This window comes from Dromaius novaehollandiae, chromosome 14 (genome assembly GCF_036370855.1).
Source record: "Dromaius novaehollandiae isolate bDroNov1 chromosome 14, bDroNov1.hap1, whole genome shotgun sequence".
In the NCBI taxonomy this organism is placed as follows: domain Eukaryota; kingdom Metazoa; phylum Chordata; class Aves; order Casuariiformes; family Dromaiidae; genus Dromaius; species Dromaius novaehollandiae.
Genome location: NC_088111.1, coordinates 14,822,392 through 14,840,109, shown reverse-complemented (window position 1 = coordinate 14,840,109; position 17,718 = coordinate 14,822,392). Strand labels below are relative to the sequence as shown.

The 17,718-nt window shown below is 40.7% G+C and overlaps 1 protein-coding gene and 2 long non-coding RNA genes across 19 annotated transcripts in view; 1 reads left to right on the top strand and 2 right to left on the bottom strand.

The window, feature by feature from the left end:
• Nucleotides 1-1,657, bottom strand: part of TMEM114 (transmembrane protein 114) — a 73,745-nt gene extending 72,088 nt beyond the window's left edge. For 12 of the 16 annotated variants that reach the window (XR_010391655.1, XR_010391654.1, XR_010391656.1 and 9 more), the window contains exons 1-2: nt 1,386-1,653; nt 329-409 (exon numbers count right to left, since the gene is read on the bottom strand). Coding sequence is in view for 8 of the 16 variants with exons in the window: in XM_064520423.1 (XP_064376493.1) it covers nt 329-409; nt 1,386-1,569 (265 nt within the window). In the remaining 8 variants the exon portion in view is untranslated. Of the gene's footprint in view, nt 1-328; nt 410-1,385 lie in introns of all 16 variants that reach the window. The other 4 variants (XM_064520422.1, XM_064520424.1, XR_010391660.1 and 1 more) reach the window with 3 other exon arrangements.
• Nucleotides 1,658-1,709: 52 nt separating this feature from the next.
• Nucleotides 1,710-8,976, top strand: LOC112981081 (uncharacterized). Its single transcript, XR_003258599.2, has 3 exons — nt 1,710-1,947; nt 2,287-2,560; nt 8,810-8,976. It is a non-coding gene; the product is annotated as an uncharacterized LOC112981081 (long non-coding RNA).
• A 2,189-nt stretch (nt 8,977-11,165) lies between these two features.
• Nucleotides 11,166-17,702, bottom strand: LOC112981080 (uncharacterized). 2 transcript variants are annotated; one of them, XR_003258597.2, is made up of 3 exons: nt 17,268-17,702; nt 16,309-16,426; nt 11,166-14,688 (listed from the first exon to the last, which is right to left on the bottom strand). It is a non-coding gene; the product is annotated as an uncharacterized LOC112981080 (long non-coding RNA). The 2 variants fall into 2 exon arrangements; XR_003258598.2 differs by having other exon boundaries at nt 11,166-14,666.
• Between the last annotated feature and the right edge of the window lie 16 nt (nt 17,703-17,718).

Below are 17,718 nucleotides of genomic sequence, written 5' to 3'. Positions count from 1 at the left end.
AATTCAAGCAGGTGCTTAAGCTTTTAAGAGATTAAACTCTCTGGGGGAATTCTGAACATTCCTGCCTGTATTTTTAACAATCATGTACTTTTAAGCCATACTGGACAAAAACATCTTGATGCTGTGGAAGAAATTGCCTGAGCTTGATATCAAATTATCTCAACTGTAATCACACTCAGAGACCACATGCAGTGACAGATACTGTATAGAAGAAGAGTTAAAACACTGTGTCAGAAAGTCTCCCCCTCTGAATCAGAAACGGAACCTTGTAAGTGGCCAAGGAGGGAAGGATGGATGGAAGTATAGAAATAATATAGAAGTTACTTACATAAAAGCTGTCTGTGTGAAGCAGTGATGTTTACACTCTCATGCCAGAAGGGGTTTATCAAAGGGTAACATTTGCTCCTAACTGATAGGGAAGGAAAAAAAAACAATTAAAAATGCTAAAATAACCTAAAATAACCTATTGCAATATATCTTTTTTTTGCATGTACATATAATAATTCCTTTAATATTATCTCATTTAAAAACAGTCCTTCCGAGGCAGGGAAGGAAAGAAGGGGATTTTCAGTACTCAGCAATGGCGACCTTCTGCTCCCATTGGGCAAAGCCCCAGCCACAGAAGGCAGCAGGGAAACATCTCCGGATTTCGAGGGGGCCCAAGTTACAGGGAACAGGAGCATTCCTTTAACCTACTCCTTCACCTGTCCTCCACTGAAAGGAAGTCTTTCTTGCCCCTGTCTGATGCACATTATATTGTATCATTGTATTAATATTTCTTATATATTACTTGTACACATAAAATTATATCTTATATAGCATGGAATATTGTTTATAATTTTAAATGGTTTAACACAACAGGAATGTTGCCTCTTAATTCCCTCTTCAGTCAAACAAAAAGACATCTCTTTCCTTCTAAAATGTTTAATGCTTATTAAATTAGCTTGAATTAAAAGTTAACAGCAAATGAGTTTACAGTGGCAGAAAAATTTGCTGTATACGTCTCCTTTGACAAACAATAAGATTCAGAAATCTGTCATCCACCGGGAAAAAAAGCTGATGGATAAAGGAGTCGGAACGCAGACTGCACTGTTTTTCTGAACAAGTGAAGCCAAAAATACCGTTGTAACTGCTTGCTGCAGTTAGGTTGTTCAGTATTTGCTATAAAACACACCAAATGGTGAACCCTCCTACAGCCAGGAAGACTAAAAGCTCTTTTTCACCTCGCCGTTAGTTTACAGCAGCGGCAAAAAGCGTCCCCCACGCAGCAGCAGCAGCGGCGGCAGCGCTGCCCGGGCGGGCGGCTCCCTGCGCGCCGGCCTCGGCTGCCCCGGCCGCGCGAGACCCCCTCGCCCCGCCGCCGCCGCCGCCGCGGCGCCACTCACGCCGGCAGGTCCGCCAGAGTCCCGAGTGCGAGCTCAGCGCGTCCGTGCCGTTGCGGGACGCCTCCAGCTTCGAGGCATCGATGATGTACCAGAAGTCCGTCCCGATGGCCACCACGAGGAACACGAAGCTTGAAACTCCGACCAGGGCAACGAACAGGGACAGGACGCTTAAGTTAACCTTCATCCTGCCGCCCGCGCTCGCGGCGCCGCTGCCCCGGCAGCCCAGCGCCGCGCCGCCTCGCCGCGCCCCGGCGGTCCCGCCTCAGCGCTCGCGCGTCACCAGCCCCAACGCTCCCGCCCCAACGGTCCCGCCCCAACGCCCGCAGGTGCCGCGCCTCGGCAGCGCCGCACGCCGGGGGTGTCTCCCTCCGTCCCCCGTGTGTCCTCCGGCAGAGCGGGGAGCCCCGCCGCCGCCTCAGACTCGGTCCCGCACTGCCCCCCGCCCGGCACCCTGCGCCGCTGCCGCGTCGCCTCACGGCGCGCCCGGGCCGCCCCCGCTCTATTTGCTGCCCCCGCCGCCTTGCTGCCGGGCGTCTGAACCCCGACCGCGGCCGTGCAGCAGGTCTGTGTATATCTTGGGGCGGGGGGGAAGAGATGCCTAAGCCCTATGCTCCATGCGGCAGCACTTGAAGATGAGAGGGCTGCCTTTTTAGAAAGGCCTTTTGACTAACTTAGAAAACCATCGGGAGGGGGGTATCCAGATAGCTTAGGCAGTCTTGAAACTCTCAGGTTTTCTCACTTCAGAAGGAGAAAAGCTTCCTTAGGCTAAATATTGCTCACCTTGAGGAGCACGGGGAGCAGAAGCCAACTTTGGAGGGGCATCAACAGTTCTGGTGCTCTCATAGCACTTTTACTGTTGTCTTTATTTACAAGAGATTTCTTCATGTTCTTTGCCTTCCAGATCCTGACCTGAAAGGGAGAGATCTAGCCTAATTTGAATGACGGTGTGAGAGAAGAGAGTAGCATGGCAATTGCTGCAGTACTGTCTGTACCCTGTTTGGTAACTTTTTCCTGACAAAATATCCCTTATCAGGGATCTTGACTGAGGGAAGGTCACAAGCATTAAAACTTTGGAAGGACAAACATTTATAGAGTTTCCAAGGTACGCATGTTCAGCTGTCAGCACATTAGCCACCTGCTGATCTCCAGCCCACTGAAATCTGTTGGATAACAAGGTAAATTGCAGTAACACAGCCTTGTTTTGAAGGTAATGCCGAGCATTTGCATTGGAGATTTACTGGGTCACTTCACTGGCATAAAATATATAGTGCAGGTAGAGTCAACAGGGCATCTTGTTTTCTTATGCGTTCTTACTCCTGATTAATTTCAGGCCTTCCAGGGAATTTTAAGTAACCCACGAGTCATTAAGAAAACCATTCACATTTATTTTCTGGTTCAGACACAAGGCAGAATGTGTGACATCATTACCAGACCATAGCAACAGGCTGTCATGAACCAGTAGGGTTTGAGCAGTAGGATCAGTTAAAAGGAAAATATTCTGTAAGGGAGAGAGTGTGTTTGTTTAAACACAGTCATCCTTAGTGCTACAGACCACTTTCTGCTCTGCAAAAATACTGAAATGTGTATGTTGTTAGGATTATATTAGCCTTTCCATTCAGGAATATACTGTTAAACAACTGTAGCATTATTTTGAACTCTTGCCATCTATTTTTTTATTACCAAGACATACTTATAATACATGAAAGTGCCAGTGTAGTTATACAAACTAAGCAGCTGTTATGTGTTTGCAGCTGTGATGGTCGGAAGATAGAAATGTTACAAGGTTTATGGAGCAATATGAAATGTTTTGTTAGAATAACTAATGGAATAAGAAGAAACAGACAAGCTTTGGGGCACATGAGTCTTAATTGGGACCCTAAGGCTTGTCTGTTTTTTTCAATTATGTTTGCAAGTTTACTTGAAAGATTTGCTTGGCCCCACAAACATCATATACTGAGCAGATGCTTTATCAGTTCTTTTTTCATAAATCTAAACCAAAGGCACACAGACATCATGCTAGCAGATTTTTATGAAGTTACGCTTGAAATAATAAGCCATTTACATCTTCCAGTTAAAATAAAGGGAAAGCAAAGAGTGTCAAGAGTGTAGAATTGCAGGAATATTTAATGCAGACACATTAGAGCTGCTTTGATTTGGTTGTGTCTTCAACATTCTCCAGGATCTATTTTTCCTCCCTTTTCAGAGAAAAGGTAGAAAAATGCAACGAAGCCTCCATTTTCCATTGTGCTGAAAAAAATTCCATGAAAATAGTTTCTTCCTTGTTTTTAGTAGTAAGCTGTTATATCTGCCTCCACACACAGAGTAACTTGTTACTTCCTCCCATGAGATAATTGCACATACCTTTCCCATATTTTCATGGTATGCTTTGGGTACTTGCAGCATAGGTGGGAATAGGCAAATTTGATTTATGTCTAAGTATGCAGTGCTAAACAATGAATTGAGGACCATCTTCTCAGCTTAAAGATATATTCTAGTTTATTTAGTTCTTGTTTTTCCCATAATTTGGTCAGTGGCAGCGTCCAGCTGTTAATCAAGTGTTGTACAAAGAACTTACCAGTGATTATCTATGTCCTGGAGAGTTATTCTAATCTTGGGGCCCACGGAGTTCTTCACACATACTTATTTTTACCAATATGAGTAAATACTTTGTTTTAGCCATCAAGTTAAGGTATGTAAAGCTCTTTCTAGGATCTGTTCAGATTAACTTGACAGTAAACAAAAGCTGTAGCCGGGCTAACTCCTGATCCTTTTGTTACCAGACTGTGTTGATAGAAAAGCTTATGTCAAGAATAAATCAAGTTTACATCTAGATTTAATTTGCACATCAACATTATCTATTTAGGCATTAATTCTCATGCTGAGGAAAAATGAATTCCTACAAAGTCAGAAAATTAAAGAATTTATCAAAAAATTAAAGAGTTCATCAAAATATCTTCATGTATTCATTAGGAAAGGTTCATAATGAAAGGAAAAATCCAGTAGTACCGATATAAGATTGGCTTCTCCAGAAATTAAATTTCCAATTTACTGAGGTCTCTGAAAATGATATGAGACTCTGAAAGTTAAACTAGGATTTCCAGCATAGGAAGATTCCAAATTTTAATCTAGATTTATGTTTGTGGACAAGGAGTAATTCAATATGCTTAGTCAGACGCTCTCTTGGTTAGATCTGCTAACATCAATCTACTGTTCAGAATATCAGAAATAGTTCAGAAAATGCTGCCGAAGTTACAGTCAATTATTAGTCCACATTAGTAGACTGATTAGTGGACTAATACATTAGTGCAATGTAGCAAAATTAGCAGTCCTCCAGCCTGAGCAGACCAGAGCTGGTGTAACCAACTTTTACCCGATCCTTTCTGTTTGCAAGATTAAACGGGTGCTGAAGGATATGTATCCAGAGTATACTGTGCTCTGGAAATCACCACCTTGGCTTCCTGGGATGCTTAATGGTTAAATTAAATGTAGAGTTCCTTTTTAGTTGTACTGAAAAGCATATTGGTGCAGCAGAAGATCCAATCCAGTTATTTTTAATGATTAACAGCTAACTCCAAGTGAGATCCTTGAGGTGAAGTTGCTACAGAAGTACTGCCTTAACTAATTGTGTTATTACTGGAAAAGGAATGATTGAAAGCCAGAGAAATTGATTTGGAGCTTTGTGGTCAATCATTCTGGAACTTCTAAATGGTTTACTGAATATGAGCACTCAGAGTAGGAAACAGCATGTAATTAATTCCATTACAAACATGCTTGTTATTGGCAAAACCTCCACCTGTCTGGACTTGAAAGAGCAATTCCTCTCATAGGCCCAGTGTTTGTCCTCTCAAATTGTGTAAACTATGTGCTTAAGTTCAATCGGCATGTATATTTTTGAGGCCTTCGTCAAGACCTCTCCTTTTAAAAAACCTTTATATGATGAACTCTTCAGTTTTCACCAATGTTTATTTCTCCTGCTCTGTTTGTATTTGCAAAAGAGATGATACATTTATTGAAAGTAAATTTTGTGTAAATCTGAGGAAGTGAGGGATTTCCACAGTGTCTACTCATAGGACTGCAGGAAAGTAAAAGCCAATTAGCACATATTTGGCTTGTATTATTCCAAGCATTTACATGCAGTTAGGACACAAATGAACTTTGCCAATGGAGTCATTCATAGACAAATGTGAATCAATGAAATTAATTGATCACTGCCACAAAAGTAAGTACTCTCAACTCAACTGTTGTCAGTCAGACTCTCTTCCCAGGAAGCATCACATTTTCTCTCCTGTTCTTTTTTCTTCATTGACAGCAGAATGTAATAGAAAACCAGTTTACCATTCAACATTCCAACGAAACTAAGCAGATCCTGAAATTTATTGTTCTTTTAAGTAGTTTCTGTTGATTAAATTACCTAATTACTTCCCCTGTGGATAAAGAGAAAAGCTGAAAGGCAATGTACAATACTAAAATGTTGAGATTCATTGTCCTTTGAAATTGCTACCTTTTGACTGGTTGATCTGAGGTAGCACCTATTGTTTCTGCTACCATTTACCAGGGAAGAGTCTTCTATCTATGCATTCATGGCACCATCCATTTCTACATGTAGGTAGAATAATACTGTCTGTCTATAATGATGCTTGCTCATCAAAACATCATCTTTCTAGTTACTGAACTGATTCAGGGCCTCATTCAGATATCCGATAGGCCCTGAATCAATAGAACATTAGTGAAAACATATAATTTTAAATATGTGTATACATCTATTGTAATCACATGGTAAAAACCTGAAGGAGACTGTTCCTATATTTAATAATCCACAACAAAGCCTTCCTGAAGTATGACTAGTAGAATTATCCGCTGGAAATACACTGTAAAAGTAGAAACCAAGTTATGGTAACCAAGGACTCCTACTGCAGAAAGTAACATTTTTATGCTGGTAGGATTCATGTTTTTATTTGTACAGTATTGTCATACCCTCTTGGTTGTGAGGTTCCTAACCTTGCATTGTAAGCAAAGATGTGCTTGATCAGTTCTGTGAATTTCAGATTCTTTAAGAAGGGGTGGTATTGATTCAATGGAATTTGGTACAGACAAAATCTGTTCAACTGTATTAGCAACACAAATGTCCGGAGTAGAAATCAGAACCTTGATTGTAGCATTCTCAGATAGGTAGGGATGTAAACATACACATCTGTTGAGAAACTACATGTTCTTTCTCTGTAGCCATATAAAGACATTTCTGCCTGGCTACCAAAATAATAAAATAACCGTGCTTAGTGTTCAGTTTTCATTTGGATGGTATATAATCTTTTTCATGATGCTAAGTGTAAACGGTTTAGTTTCAAGTTTAATTCCACTGTGATGTGGGAATGGCTTTTTTTCCCAGGTCACCCAAGAAGTACACCACTAAGAACACTTGGGAAGGCTTGTTTTAAGAAAGTCATTGCTAGAACATACTGTGGAAAAATGGAGAAATATAATTATCTGGCTTTCTAATATAACAATTAAAAAAGGAGATAGCTCTTTGTCGAGTATTAAAAGCAATATTTTTGAATGGTACAAATCAAGTATGTGTTCTTTATAAAGTTCAGGCTCTAATGCTTAAGTAAAGCTCTTAATGCTTAAGTAAAGAGAAAGTACTGGAAAGTTAAATGTTCTGTGCAGTGGCTGCTTGTCCCATTAGAAATAGACCCCACTATGTGAGGATTTTTTGCAAACCATGTAATCATCAGCAAATGCTAGCATTTGATATGTTTGGGAGCACTGAGGAATTCCTTGTGAAAGTGTTCAACCAAAATATTTAACAAACCAGAATTTAAGCTTGTCTTATATGTATCTGCTGGAGGTATAGCTCCTGTAATCTTCTGTTCAAGGACATGCCATTTGAAGAAGTTGCAATTCTATTGAAAAATATTAATCTTTAGGCAAAATCTAATACCATACTGTCAGAAACTACCTCTTACTCAGTTATACCAAACCTTCCTGTTGAAGACATCAAAACAACAAAAAGCCCACTATAGGCCATTTGCTGTCATTGATCAAATGCTGCCTCAGACTTCAGCTCAAAACCTTCTTTGGTATTATGCCATGTTAGTTTACATCACAGAGGTGTAGTGACACTGAGACCTTCTATCCTGGGTGTATCATCCAGACATTTTTCTGTGGAGTGTTTCAGTGATACATGTTCTGCTGCTGAGCAGACTTCGCAAGAGAGCTTGTCTGCCTATGTTTTAACTTTTTTTAAGATAATAAGGCATAAAGTGCTTAGTATATGGATAAGAAGTATAGAAGTCTTAGAGAATATCCTGTCTGAATTCCCAAACCATGAACAAAATTCACAGCCTGCCTTGAAAATAGGGAGATAAGGGAAGAAATGAATCAAGTGGGTGTGCCACACCCACTTTTCATAGCATCAAGGTCAATAAGCTAAAGTGCTCAGTTTGATAAAAGGGCCTCATTTCCATTGCACAGATATGACTTGTTACACAGTAAGAGTGAAATACTACCCACTTTAAGCAGATGATAAAGGTGACCTAGCTTGTATGACTTTGCTTTAAGGGGATTACTGGACACTTTCATAGTTTTAATGCCAGTAGACAAGATGATGGATTATATTATGCAATGAAAACAGTAGCATTTTTTGGCTAGTCCAGCTACCACTGAAGAGGATGTCTACCATTGTGTGTGCAGGCAAATACAGAGGAGACACAATGAGAAGGAGATTCAAAGAAAAGACAGGGGTAGGTCTAATGAGAATTTAAACTGAGATAAAAGGACCACTGATGATGACGTGAACAGCCTGTAATAAATTTCTTTATTGTCTAATTATTACTCTATCTTGAATAGACTCAGTTTATCTCTAGTGTTAGACTTGTTCGGACTCAGTCAATTTACACAGTGGATGAAATTGGCCCAATCCATCATTTAAAACAAGCAGTTAAACCCCTGTTAAGTTGTCTGATATGAAAGAGAAATTAAGGCTTTACCTTCCTCTTTTTGACACTGTTCTTCTGAGGCTGAGGAATGCCTGAGGCTGATTCACTGCCTTCTTAGACTGACAAAGAAAGCAAAAGTATTGGGGAGCAGAATGGATGGATAGAACTTTCTCCTATTTTCTGGAGCACTAATCAATATTAAAGTCTTTGCTAAAATTTTAAAACATCATTTGGTGTAGAGCATGTAAATGTCAAATGCTTCTCTACAGTCCTTCACTGTCATCTAGCCTGGAGATACTGATTTAAAAGACAGTTGATGGTGTCTGACTGCTGTTGAAGAATAAGAGCAGCTTTTGTATTTTGTAGATTTGATGTGCTTGGGAGTGAAGGATGACTTTTCATTTGCCTTCATATTGTCCTTTTTCCCCTGCCTAAAGAGAAATTTTGTTGGTGTTTGCAATCGTAATCTCTGGGTTGCTGTTGTTCTAGGGATCACCTGAGACACAACGTACCAGCCTGTCTTAGAAAATATTCTGTGCAAACCGACCTGTATTGGATGTGGGAAGTCAAAATGTGATGATGTCATAGCATGTAAATTATTCCTCTGAATGATTCTATGGAGAAAGATGCTATAAAGTCAAGGAGAGTGAATGTATATGATAAAGAACAATAAAATATTTAAGAAGAAATCACTGAATTTTAGCTCTGCTTTGCTAGTATCAATGCCTTATACTTCAGTTTTCTTGTTGGTGAGGCAGTACAATTCTTAGCTTCCTTTAGAAAGAAGAAATGGATATTCAGGAAATGGGGAGACATAAAATCAAGTTGACAGCTGCAGCTGCCCTCTTTAATTATTTCACAGTTATTCCTCTCATGCACTTTTCAACTTCAGTTGGCTAGTTAGGAATTTTGAACCTTCTGGCCAACACTGAACTGACATATGTACTTGGGGGTCAGGGCAAAGTTCTTCACTGTTTTATCATGTAGACCAAGAATCTTTTTATTACCTGTGTTGCTTGACATTTCTCCACCCTGCTTGATGGTTTAAGGAACTCTTGTCTCAAGTACTTTGTATACCAGCTGGTGCTACTCATAGTTTTCATGATCCCAGAAACAAACACAGAGTGTACACTATGTGCATGCATAGCATTATAGTCAGCTTTCAGTTAATCTTACTGGTCCTGGCTCCTACTTTTCATTCTGATTTAGTGTGTCTTTCATAAAAAGAGTAAAATAATCTGGACATTCAAGGGTGCTATGGTTGTTAAGGCATTGGACTAGAAAGTAATGGTCCTAATTTAGTTCCTTGCTCTACTGTAGACAATCCTGAGTGACTGAAAAAATCATTCAGGCACAGGCTCTCAGTGCTACTTAGACATGTAATTCCTGATCGCCTTACCTGAATACCTTTCTCTCTTACAAAAAAGGAGTAATTGCTATCAGCCACATCACAAATGGATTGGGAGGATTAATATTTGTCAGTGTTGTAAGATATCGATACAATATGGTAATGTATGGGTACTTGATCTTGTCTCTGCGTACACACTCAAAAGGCCAATGCGAAAAAGAAGATAATTAGCTACTTTTTTCTCATTGTATGAAACATAGTTCCTAGGTGATCTCACATGGCCATTCTGGTATCTGCTCTTTTGATTTGACACCTTGAAAGACCTTTTTGCTTTCTCCGTGTGATGACAGTGTGACCCAAAGCCATTGTTTTGAACTACCACTTTTGAATATTGCTATAAAATATATTGCTTTTGTAAGATTTTGAGGATAGGGAATGGCTCAGTAAACAAACTAGGCCAACTACTGCAGGCTTTTAGGCTTTTGAGATACCTATTTTAAACCATCAGATAAGAATGTAACTTGGATTGAGTATAATCAATAACTATAGTTTTCAGTTAGCTTTCATCAAAATTCAGTGTATTTTTAGCATCTGGGCTGATGACAAGGCTAAAACAATGGATGGAGGAAAATCAACCACATCACTTCTTCAGTGTACTGTAGAGAAACTGTATGTCTATCCTGACTGCAACTGTTACAGGCTTATTAACATTATTTTGGTGTCCTCTTTGTACTGCCAATTCATATGGCTTGATTAGACTGAATCCTCAGAAAAGTATTTTTCGGTCCCGTAGAAGTTTATATTCTGTCGGAGGAAGGCTGATCACCTGGTTCCAAACCGTGTTCCTGTAGTATTTGTTTATACTGGTATTCCTGTGGTATACAAGAAAGAGCAGAATGCTTTTGCACTGCTGCACAGATGTGGCCAGAAGAATCCCCCAGTAGTAAGCAAGGACAGGAGGCCTGAGGGGAAATGCCCAGAGGCAGAAATCCAACCAGCTCCAGTAAAGTGAACAAGACTTCACCCAAAGAGCTTATTTATATCATGTAAAATAGGTCCCAAACCATCTGCATGCTTGATAGCATGGTGTTTTAAAAGACAGGTTTGTGTGTGAAATGTGATCAGCAGTTGAATATTTCCAAAGAGTGACCTTGCTCACAGCTGGTGTTTAAAATGATGTTCCTGGATAACCATTCTATTCTGTAATTCTAATTAGTTGCAAAATAGGCAGTTATGTTGTTACAGCCATACAGTGTGCTTTTAGCAGCAGAGGAGCAAGCTTCTCATTGTCCTGTCCTCCTCATTGCACTCTCTCCTTTGCATCAATTTAAAGCTCTCCTGTGCAGGCTATGTGGATCAGCCCTGTTTGCAACCTTAGGCTCGGTTGGGTCACCTAACAAAATCTTTGACGGTTTCATTATGAGATTTGCAGGGGGAGATCTTCAGTTCAAGTGAGATTTTGTTTTGTAATGGATCAAGAAATCAATGAAAGCTGTGTTATTATTACTGGAACTTTTATACTTTATGGTTCGACTGTGTTCACTAACATGAGCAACTGTACTTTGTGCAGTATAACAATATAGAGGTCTTTCCTTCAGGATAGGACGTGCTGATTTGAGGAACTGCCTAGGTTTGAAGTGTGGCTGTGGAGATTAAGGCAATAGGAGAAATAAATCTATTATTGCTGTCTAGCAGCAAAGTTAGAAGTTGTTTGGTATAGGACCAGAATGGAAGTTAACCAGTGTTTTGCCTTATAAGCAAAGTCAGAAGTTGTCTAGTTCCACAGACTGTGTCAGTGGGAATGTGAGATGAAGCGCAGAAAGTTCTAACTTTGAAAAGGTCCTTTTTGCTAGTGCAGTGCCTTGTGAAGAGATCTGGAATCAGCATTTTCTAGAAAAATGCCACAGAAGTGGTCTAGATATAACAACTTTATCCAGGACTGAGTTCTCAGGATTGAACTACACAGCTTTCCTGACTAGTGGCTCTTAGGAGCTACTAGAACTGACTTTGATTGCGTTTGTTATTCTCGTGCATTCAAAACTTAATGCAGGTGTGCAGAAGGAATGGGAATGAAGGAGCCGGCCTTGCTGAGAAGAATCCATCTCCGTGACTCCTTGCTGGGTATAAAGAACATTTATTTCTGGTTCATTCTGATCTTTATAATTGGTAGTATTGACAATTGTATTGGAAATTGGAAACACCAAGAATAGCAAATTATCTAATTCAGAAAGGAAAGGAAATATGGAAAGAGAGTAATTAAATGACCATGCTTAGCCACTGTAAGTGTTAAGTAGAGACTTATACTACAGAACATAGACAGTTCTTTAGTGAATTCACTAAGAAAAGCCAAGGGACATGTCAGGAAGAGAAAGTTCCTCTTACCCTCATACAACTGCTCTAATTTTGAGTTTGAACTCCCTTTTGCAGCTACTGTACTATTTTTTTTTCCAGGATCTTATGATGTATTTCTTATATACTTATGAAACATTTTGTCCTGCTATTTTGCATGTCAAAAGCATAGGCTAACAATGACATGTTCACAACAGTACATTAGCTGAAGTTTCACTTTTCCTGAATCTGTGGAACTTGGAATTGTATTATTTCTTATACTAGAGGCTTTTCTACCAGTCATAGCTGCTATTACTGCAAGATGACTGTGTGTCACTGCAGCTATTCTTCAGCAGACAAGCTTGCAAGCAAAAATCTTCCTTTTCATGTGATAGTATTTCAAGAATCTTGTCAACCAGGAACATCCAAGTAAAGATCTTGCTTTTACATTACAAGTATCATTACATTACATTAAAAGCATCATTTTGCTTAGTAACTTGGTGAAGCTTAGATGAATTTGTTTTAAAATATTTTTTGTCCATGTTTGACTTACATTAAAATGAAAAAGGAGCTAGAAGATGTTTTTGTGAAAGCATAAATGCCTCTGCTTCTTATGATGTCTTTAGGCTTAGGACCAATCCCCATTAGAAAGGCCATTAACAGGTTCATAGTTGTCCTTGAGCTCCATATCAGGCCAAAATGGACTGAATTAATTGGATTCTGTTTTGCCCTGTTTTTAACCTTTTATTTTTGGTGTTGGGATAGTTTTCTTTTATCTAACTCTTTTATGCAGCTATCATAGTCAGGCATATTGTTAAGTTTATGAAAAGATTTGTTTATTTATTGCTTTGACTTTGTTGCTTCTTTAGCTCCTCCATTAAAAAATTCAAATGCATTTTCCACTCATTTCCTCTGTAATTGTTACTTCAAATAGAACATTACTTTGCTCTGGTTTATAAGCTGACATCAGCTAAAAAAAGATGGACAGGAATTGTTCATAAAGCAAGAGAAAGCTCAGAGAGAGCTCAGAAATCTGGTAGAATGAAAAACTTAGATATCAAAGTGTTGTTATCTCGAGATGAACAAATTCACACAAACAAAACTGAGAGTATTGGCTGTAGTGCAACTAGAACAGAGTGGGACAGATAGAGAATAGCTGTCATGGGCTGTGACAGATAATAGTGCATGCTTTTTGGATAGGCCCAGAGAGATCTAAATTGGGTTGATTAATAAATGCACCATCACAGAGTAAGCCCTCAGTCATGGGTGGATTACATTTCAGATGGGTGCATAGGTAGTGGACAGGAGGCAGGGAAAATAAAAGTCACACACCTGATCAATGTGATATTATTTTCTTACCTACTTGTCATAGCTTTCCTCTTTCTATATCCTCCCTACTAGACTGAAGTCTGATTACTTTTCAAGCCATGCATTTCCTAGCAGACATTCGCTATGATTCTAATAAAAGCATAGGCACAGAGAATACACAGGCAGCTACTTCTGAGAGCTTTTTTGTGCTCACTTCTTACATGTTATCCTCCTTGCTGTGCATTCTACAGAGCCAGTTTGTATTGGTTATGTCTGATGTAAACAAAATGAAATGAAAATTAGTTCAGCATATGTTCTTTCAACAGTCCAGGTACAGTAGCACTGGAACAACAGGGCTGATACATTTATTCTTCCTGACAGTCTTCAGTTTGTTTTTGTTTTTTCTGACCTAATGAAAGCATTAAATGTGCTCCTGTCTGGTAGACATGTAGTGAAAGAAAAGAAGACAAGCAAAGAGACAGTACAAGTACTGGAAAAAGTATCATCAGGTAACCGGGACATAGTACTGCGCAGTACAAGATCATATAGATATATGTGGTGTAGTGTTAATTCATTAGAATCAGCCCTGTGCTGTTAATCATTCCTCAGAGATTAGATTTTCCCTGTGATACATATTATTTAGGGTTGACTGTAAAATAAACTTTGTTTGGCAACTTGACTTTTGAAATTCTTAGGGCAATCCCTGGTGCTGCTCTAATCACAATGGAAGTTGTGTGCAGAAGTAGCAAAGTAATTTTGAAGGGCTTGCATGGAAGGATATAGCTTTTGGCATGCGTAACTTAGAAACAAGCATAGCTATTAGCAGGGCTATAAGCTCTACTGAACATAAGGATGCTTGCGCACAAAGGATTGAATAATAATAATTGAGTAATGAAAGCTACAATCAGAAATCTTCCCAATACAAAATTGCCAGGCCTTGCAGCATTTGAAAATTTAGAGAGATTCATTATAAGATATTATCATGAAAGTGGTGGTGGGGACACAACTGTGAGAAAGAAATACGTTTTTTGATTTCCGGAGGTAGGAAAAAATAAGCATCATCCTTAAGGCAGAGGTGGTGAATCTTTTGCCTGAGTTGGATATGGCATCATGCTTTTAACTGCTCCATCTTCACCATTCTTTCTTTGTCACCCTCGCTGCTGTACCACAACCTGGCCAGACAAATTGGACTGAAGGTTCAGCATTCAATGCGTTCTCTCACCATATGACTGTTGCTACTCCCCCATCAGAGGTTCAGGCTTACTGTGGGTGTGTGTCTGATCCTGGTCCTGGAAAAGGTGCTTGTTGTAAGTCTGTCATTTCCACACAGAGGTATATCTATCTTCTTTTTTTACAGTGTTGCTGGAATAGATTATAAAGCAATCTAAAAACCAGAAAGGAGTAGTTCATGAATGGGAAAGGGGAATGGCAATTAAAAATAAAAGCAACTAGTTTTCATTTTGTTTCTGGAAGGGGCAGCATAGCAAAGGGCGAAGTACAGCACTGAAAGAATGATTTGGAAGAACTGTGAACCAAACGTTTCAGGTGAATGCAGGACAAGTGGTCATTTTCTTCTGCACCATTCTGAGTGATGACTGTCATTGTGAGTTGAGAGACTGCGGCTGCCCAGCTGGGAACTGATCACTTGGAAAGTACAGGCAAGAGGTGTCACAATGTAAGAAACATGACTTTCATTTTCCTATCTCCAGATGTGTCCAGCCTGTGGGGCTTTCTTCCCCATCTCTCAAAAAAGATTTATTTGTATAAACTAAACACATTTACCGAGCTTTAAGGAGCTGTTAAGGTTGCCAAGCCATTATACACATCTGCTTTGCCTCCAGAAGTGTATACAGCCAAAACCTCACTGCTAGGCCAGTTCCCCTTCAGCTTTCCTTTGTCCTGAGGTGCTAGGAGGAGAGGTGAAGAGTGTGGAATCCCTCTGCCCCACAGACTGGGCAGCACCGCTATGTGGTATGCCTTCACAGCGTCCCTGGCACTTCTTGGTTGGAAGCTTCACTCTCTGCAAGAAGTGCATGCCAGCGGCTCTTAACAGCAGGGCCTGGCCATGTTCCTACTCTTCCATGGACTACCTTGCTGCCAAAGCCTTCTTGTGCAGTAGTCTAGAAATTGCATCTCCAAAGCTAGATTGTCCCTAAACAACTATCGTTACATTACCACCTGCTTCATAATGTCTGCATCCACACAAGCTCCTTTAAGACCTTCTGCAGCCACAAGATATTCCTGCTTTGCCTACTGACTATACACATGTGAAGCAAGGTAATTGCATTTTTCAGGAAAGAAATGATGACAGCTCCATTTCTCATATAACATACATTACACGTGTTTAAAAGATCCTCTTTGTCATATAGTGGAACAGAGTCTTTTAGCTACACCTCTAGCAGTACTTACTTAGTCTGCACACTTTTGAAGTGTTTCTTATTGCAAACTGGTAAGACTTTGTGACAAATGTTACCTGCTTTGTCTGCATGTTGTTAGCACTTTATAGCAGTGGGGAATATACCAGCAGAGTGCTGTAATAACTTATGTGGCAGCATATCACCACAGGAGGTCAAATTATACTCTGCTCTTTCACAAGAGCTGGGTAAAGAGAAAAAACAACTCTCCAAAGCACTTTTGGTCAGCTGTTCACCCAATAGAATTCACCACAGAAACTGCAATGACAGAGCTGAATGGCCAGCTATGTTTTCTATTTCATTACCACTCAACAATCTAGACTTTAAATAGAGGGAAAGATTACTTCATTCTCAAGCCTATCTTCTTAATAATTCTTAGCATTTATAGAAGGATGTAGATGATGAGAAACAGAAAAAAACTCTAGAAATAAATCCTGTAATCTAGAAATACATTCTGATGTTCTTTACCAGCATTACTGCTTTAATCCTTCCTTTCCCACAAGCCCTTCCATTCCCAGTCAAGGAAAATACAAAGATCACCTGTAGCAACTGACATATGCAGTATCATATGACAATTAATATGTAAATACCTTCTCTTGAACCTGATCCTCTTCCTGTGGGATACAACTTCAATAGCCCTTGTAGACTTGCAGGGGAACTTAAGTACAACACAGATGGGAATTTGGAGCTTATCTACGTGCTGCAATTCTGCACAAAGACAAGATTGCAGAGGTATGTTCAGTCTCAGCCAGTAAATCCACCCGGTGTGGTACACTGTGCTGGCATACCGTCTGAGGCCTAGACACAGCACAGCTAGGCTGCATGGCTCCACATCTGATGCCAGATCAGCTGCCTGTTCTCTGCTGTGGATGAGCTCAGCTGTCTAATGACTGACTACCTTAAGGACAGAGATCCAAAATGGAGATACTAAAAGCCGCTAGTCAGCTGCTGCCTAACTCCGCAAGTTCCATAAGCGTCTGTTATCGAAATTTCCCAAAACACTGTTACGGTATTCCTGCTCAACAACTAGCTCAGTCTTCTGCTTATTTTACCTAGTTCATGAAACCTAGTTAAAAACTCTACAGATTTAAACAACTAAACACCCATGCCCGAAATAAGTGTGTAGATACTGCTGTTGCTTTATCTAATCTTACTCTGGTAGAATGAGACCTGAAATTATTGGGGGTAAGGAGAAACTCTTCCCCAACTGCCTCCACACAGCTCTGTTTTTGAAACTGTTTGGAAGTTTTGCAGGGAATAAAATATGAACTGAGACAAAGTAAGTAATTGTGAAGCCATGTAATAAAAGAACAGTGGTAAGATATGTGAATGCAAATCCTGGATAAGTGTTGTAGATGCTTAAGTGCTGGATAAAACTTAGCTGGTGTTTCCTTTTACTTACTCCTAAGATAGACCTTACTGAGGTGTAGGGCTGGGTAATTCTTAAATAAAGAAGCAGCTCTACAAATCTCCGAGTGAAACGCCTAAATCCTAGAGAAGAGGGGGTTTATGACTGCATTTTCACTACCTCCTTTAGCTGCATACTTACCACCCTTGCTTTCTGAGGTGTCTCGCTTGTCCCTGTCCCCTCCCGCAGGGTCTGCAGGAATATCCACGGTAGGTCAGACCAAGGAGTCCCGAGATGGTGGGCCACTTTCCCCCGTAAGGCTCATTGCTGGTACCCGGGCGTGCCGGGCCTGTGACACCCGGGGGAAACGCCACGGCAGCGCCTGCCGCATGAAGGGGACAGCGCTCCTGCTGCCCCCGGAACACAAACACGCTCCGCGGCAAGGGAAGAGCAACAGGTGCGCCCACCCCCGCGGAGTGCCGAGCCGAGCCCCGCCGCCTGCCGCGGAGGGCGCTGCGGAGCGGGCGCAGAGGCCAGGCCGCGGCGTGGCCGCCCCTACCCGCTGCTCCGCGGGGAGGGAGCCCACAGCGGCCGCGCAGCTGCCGGCAGGGCAGGGCAGGGCAGGGCAGGGCAGGGCAGGGCAGGGCAGGGG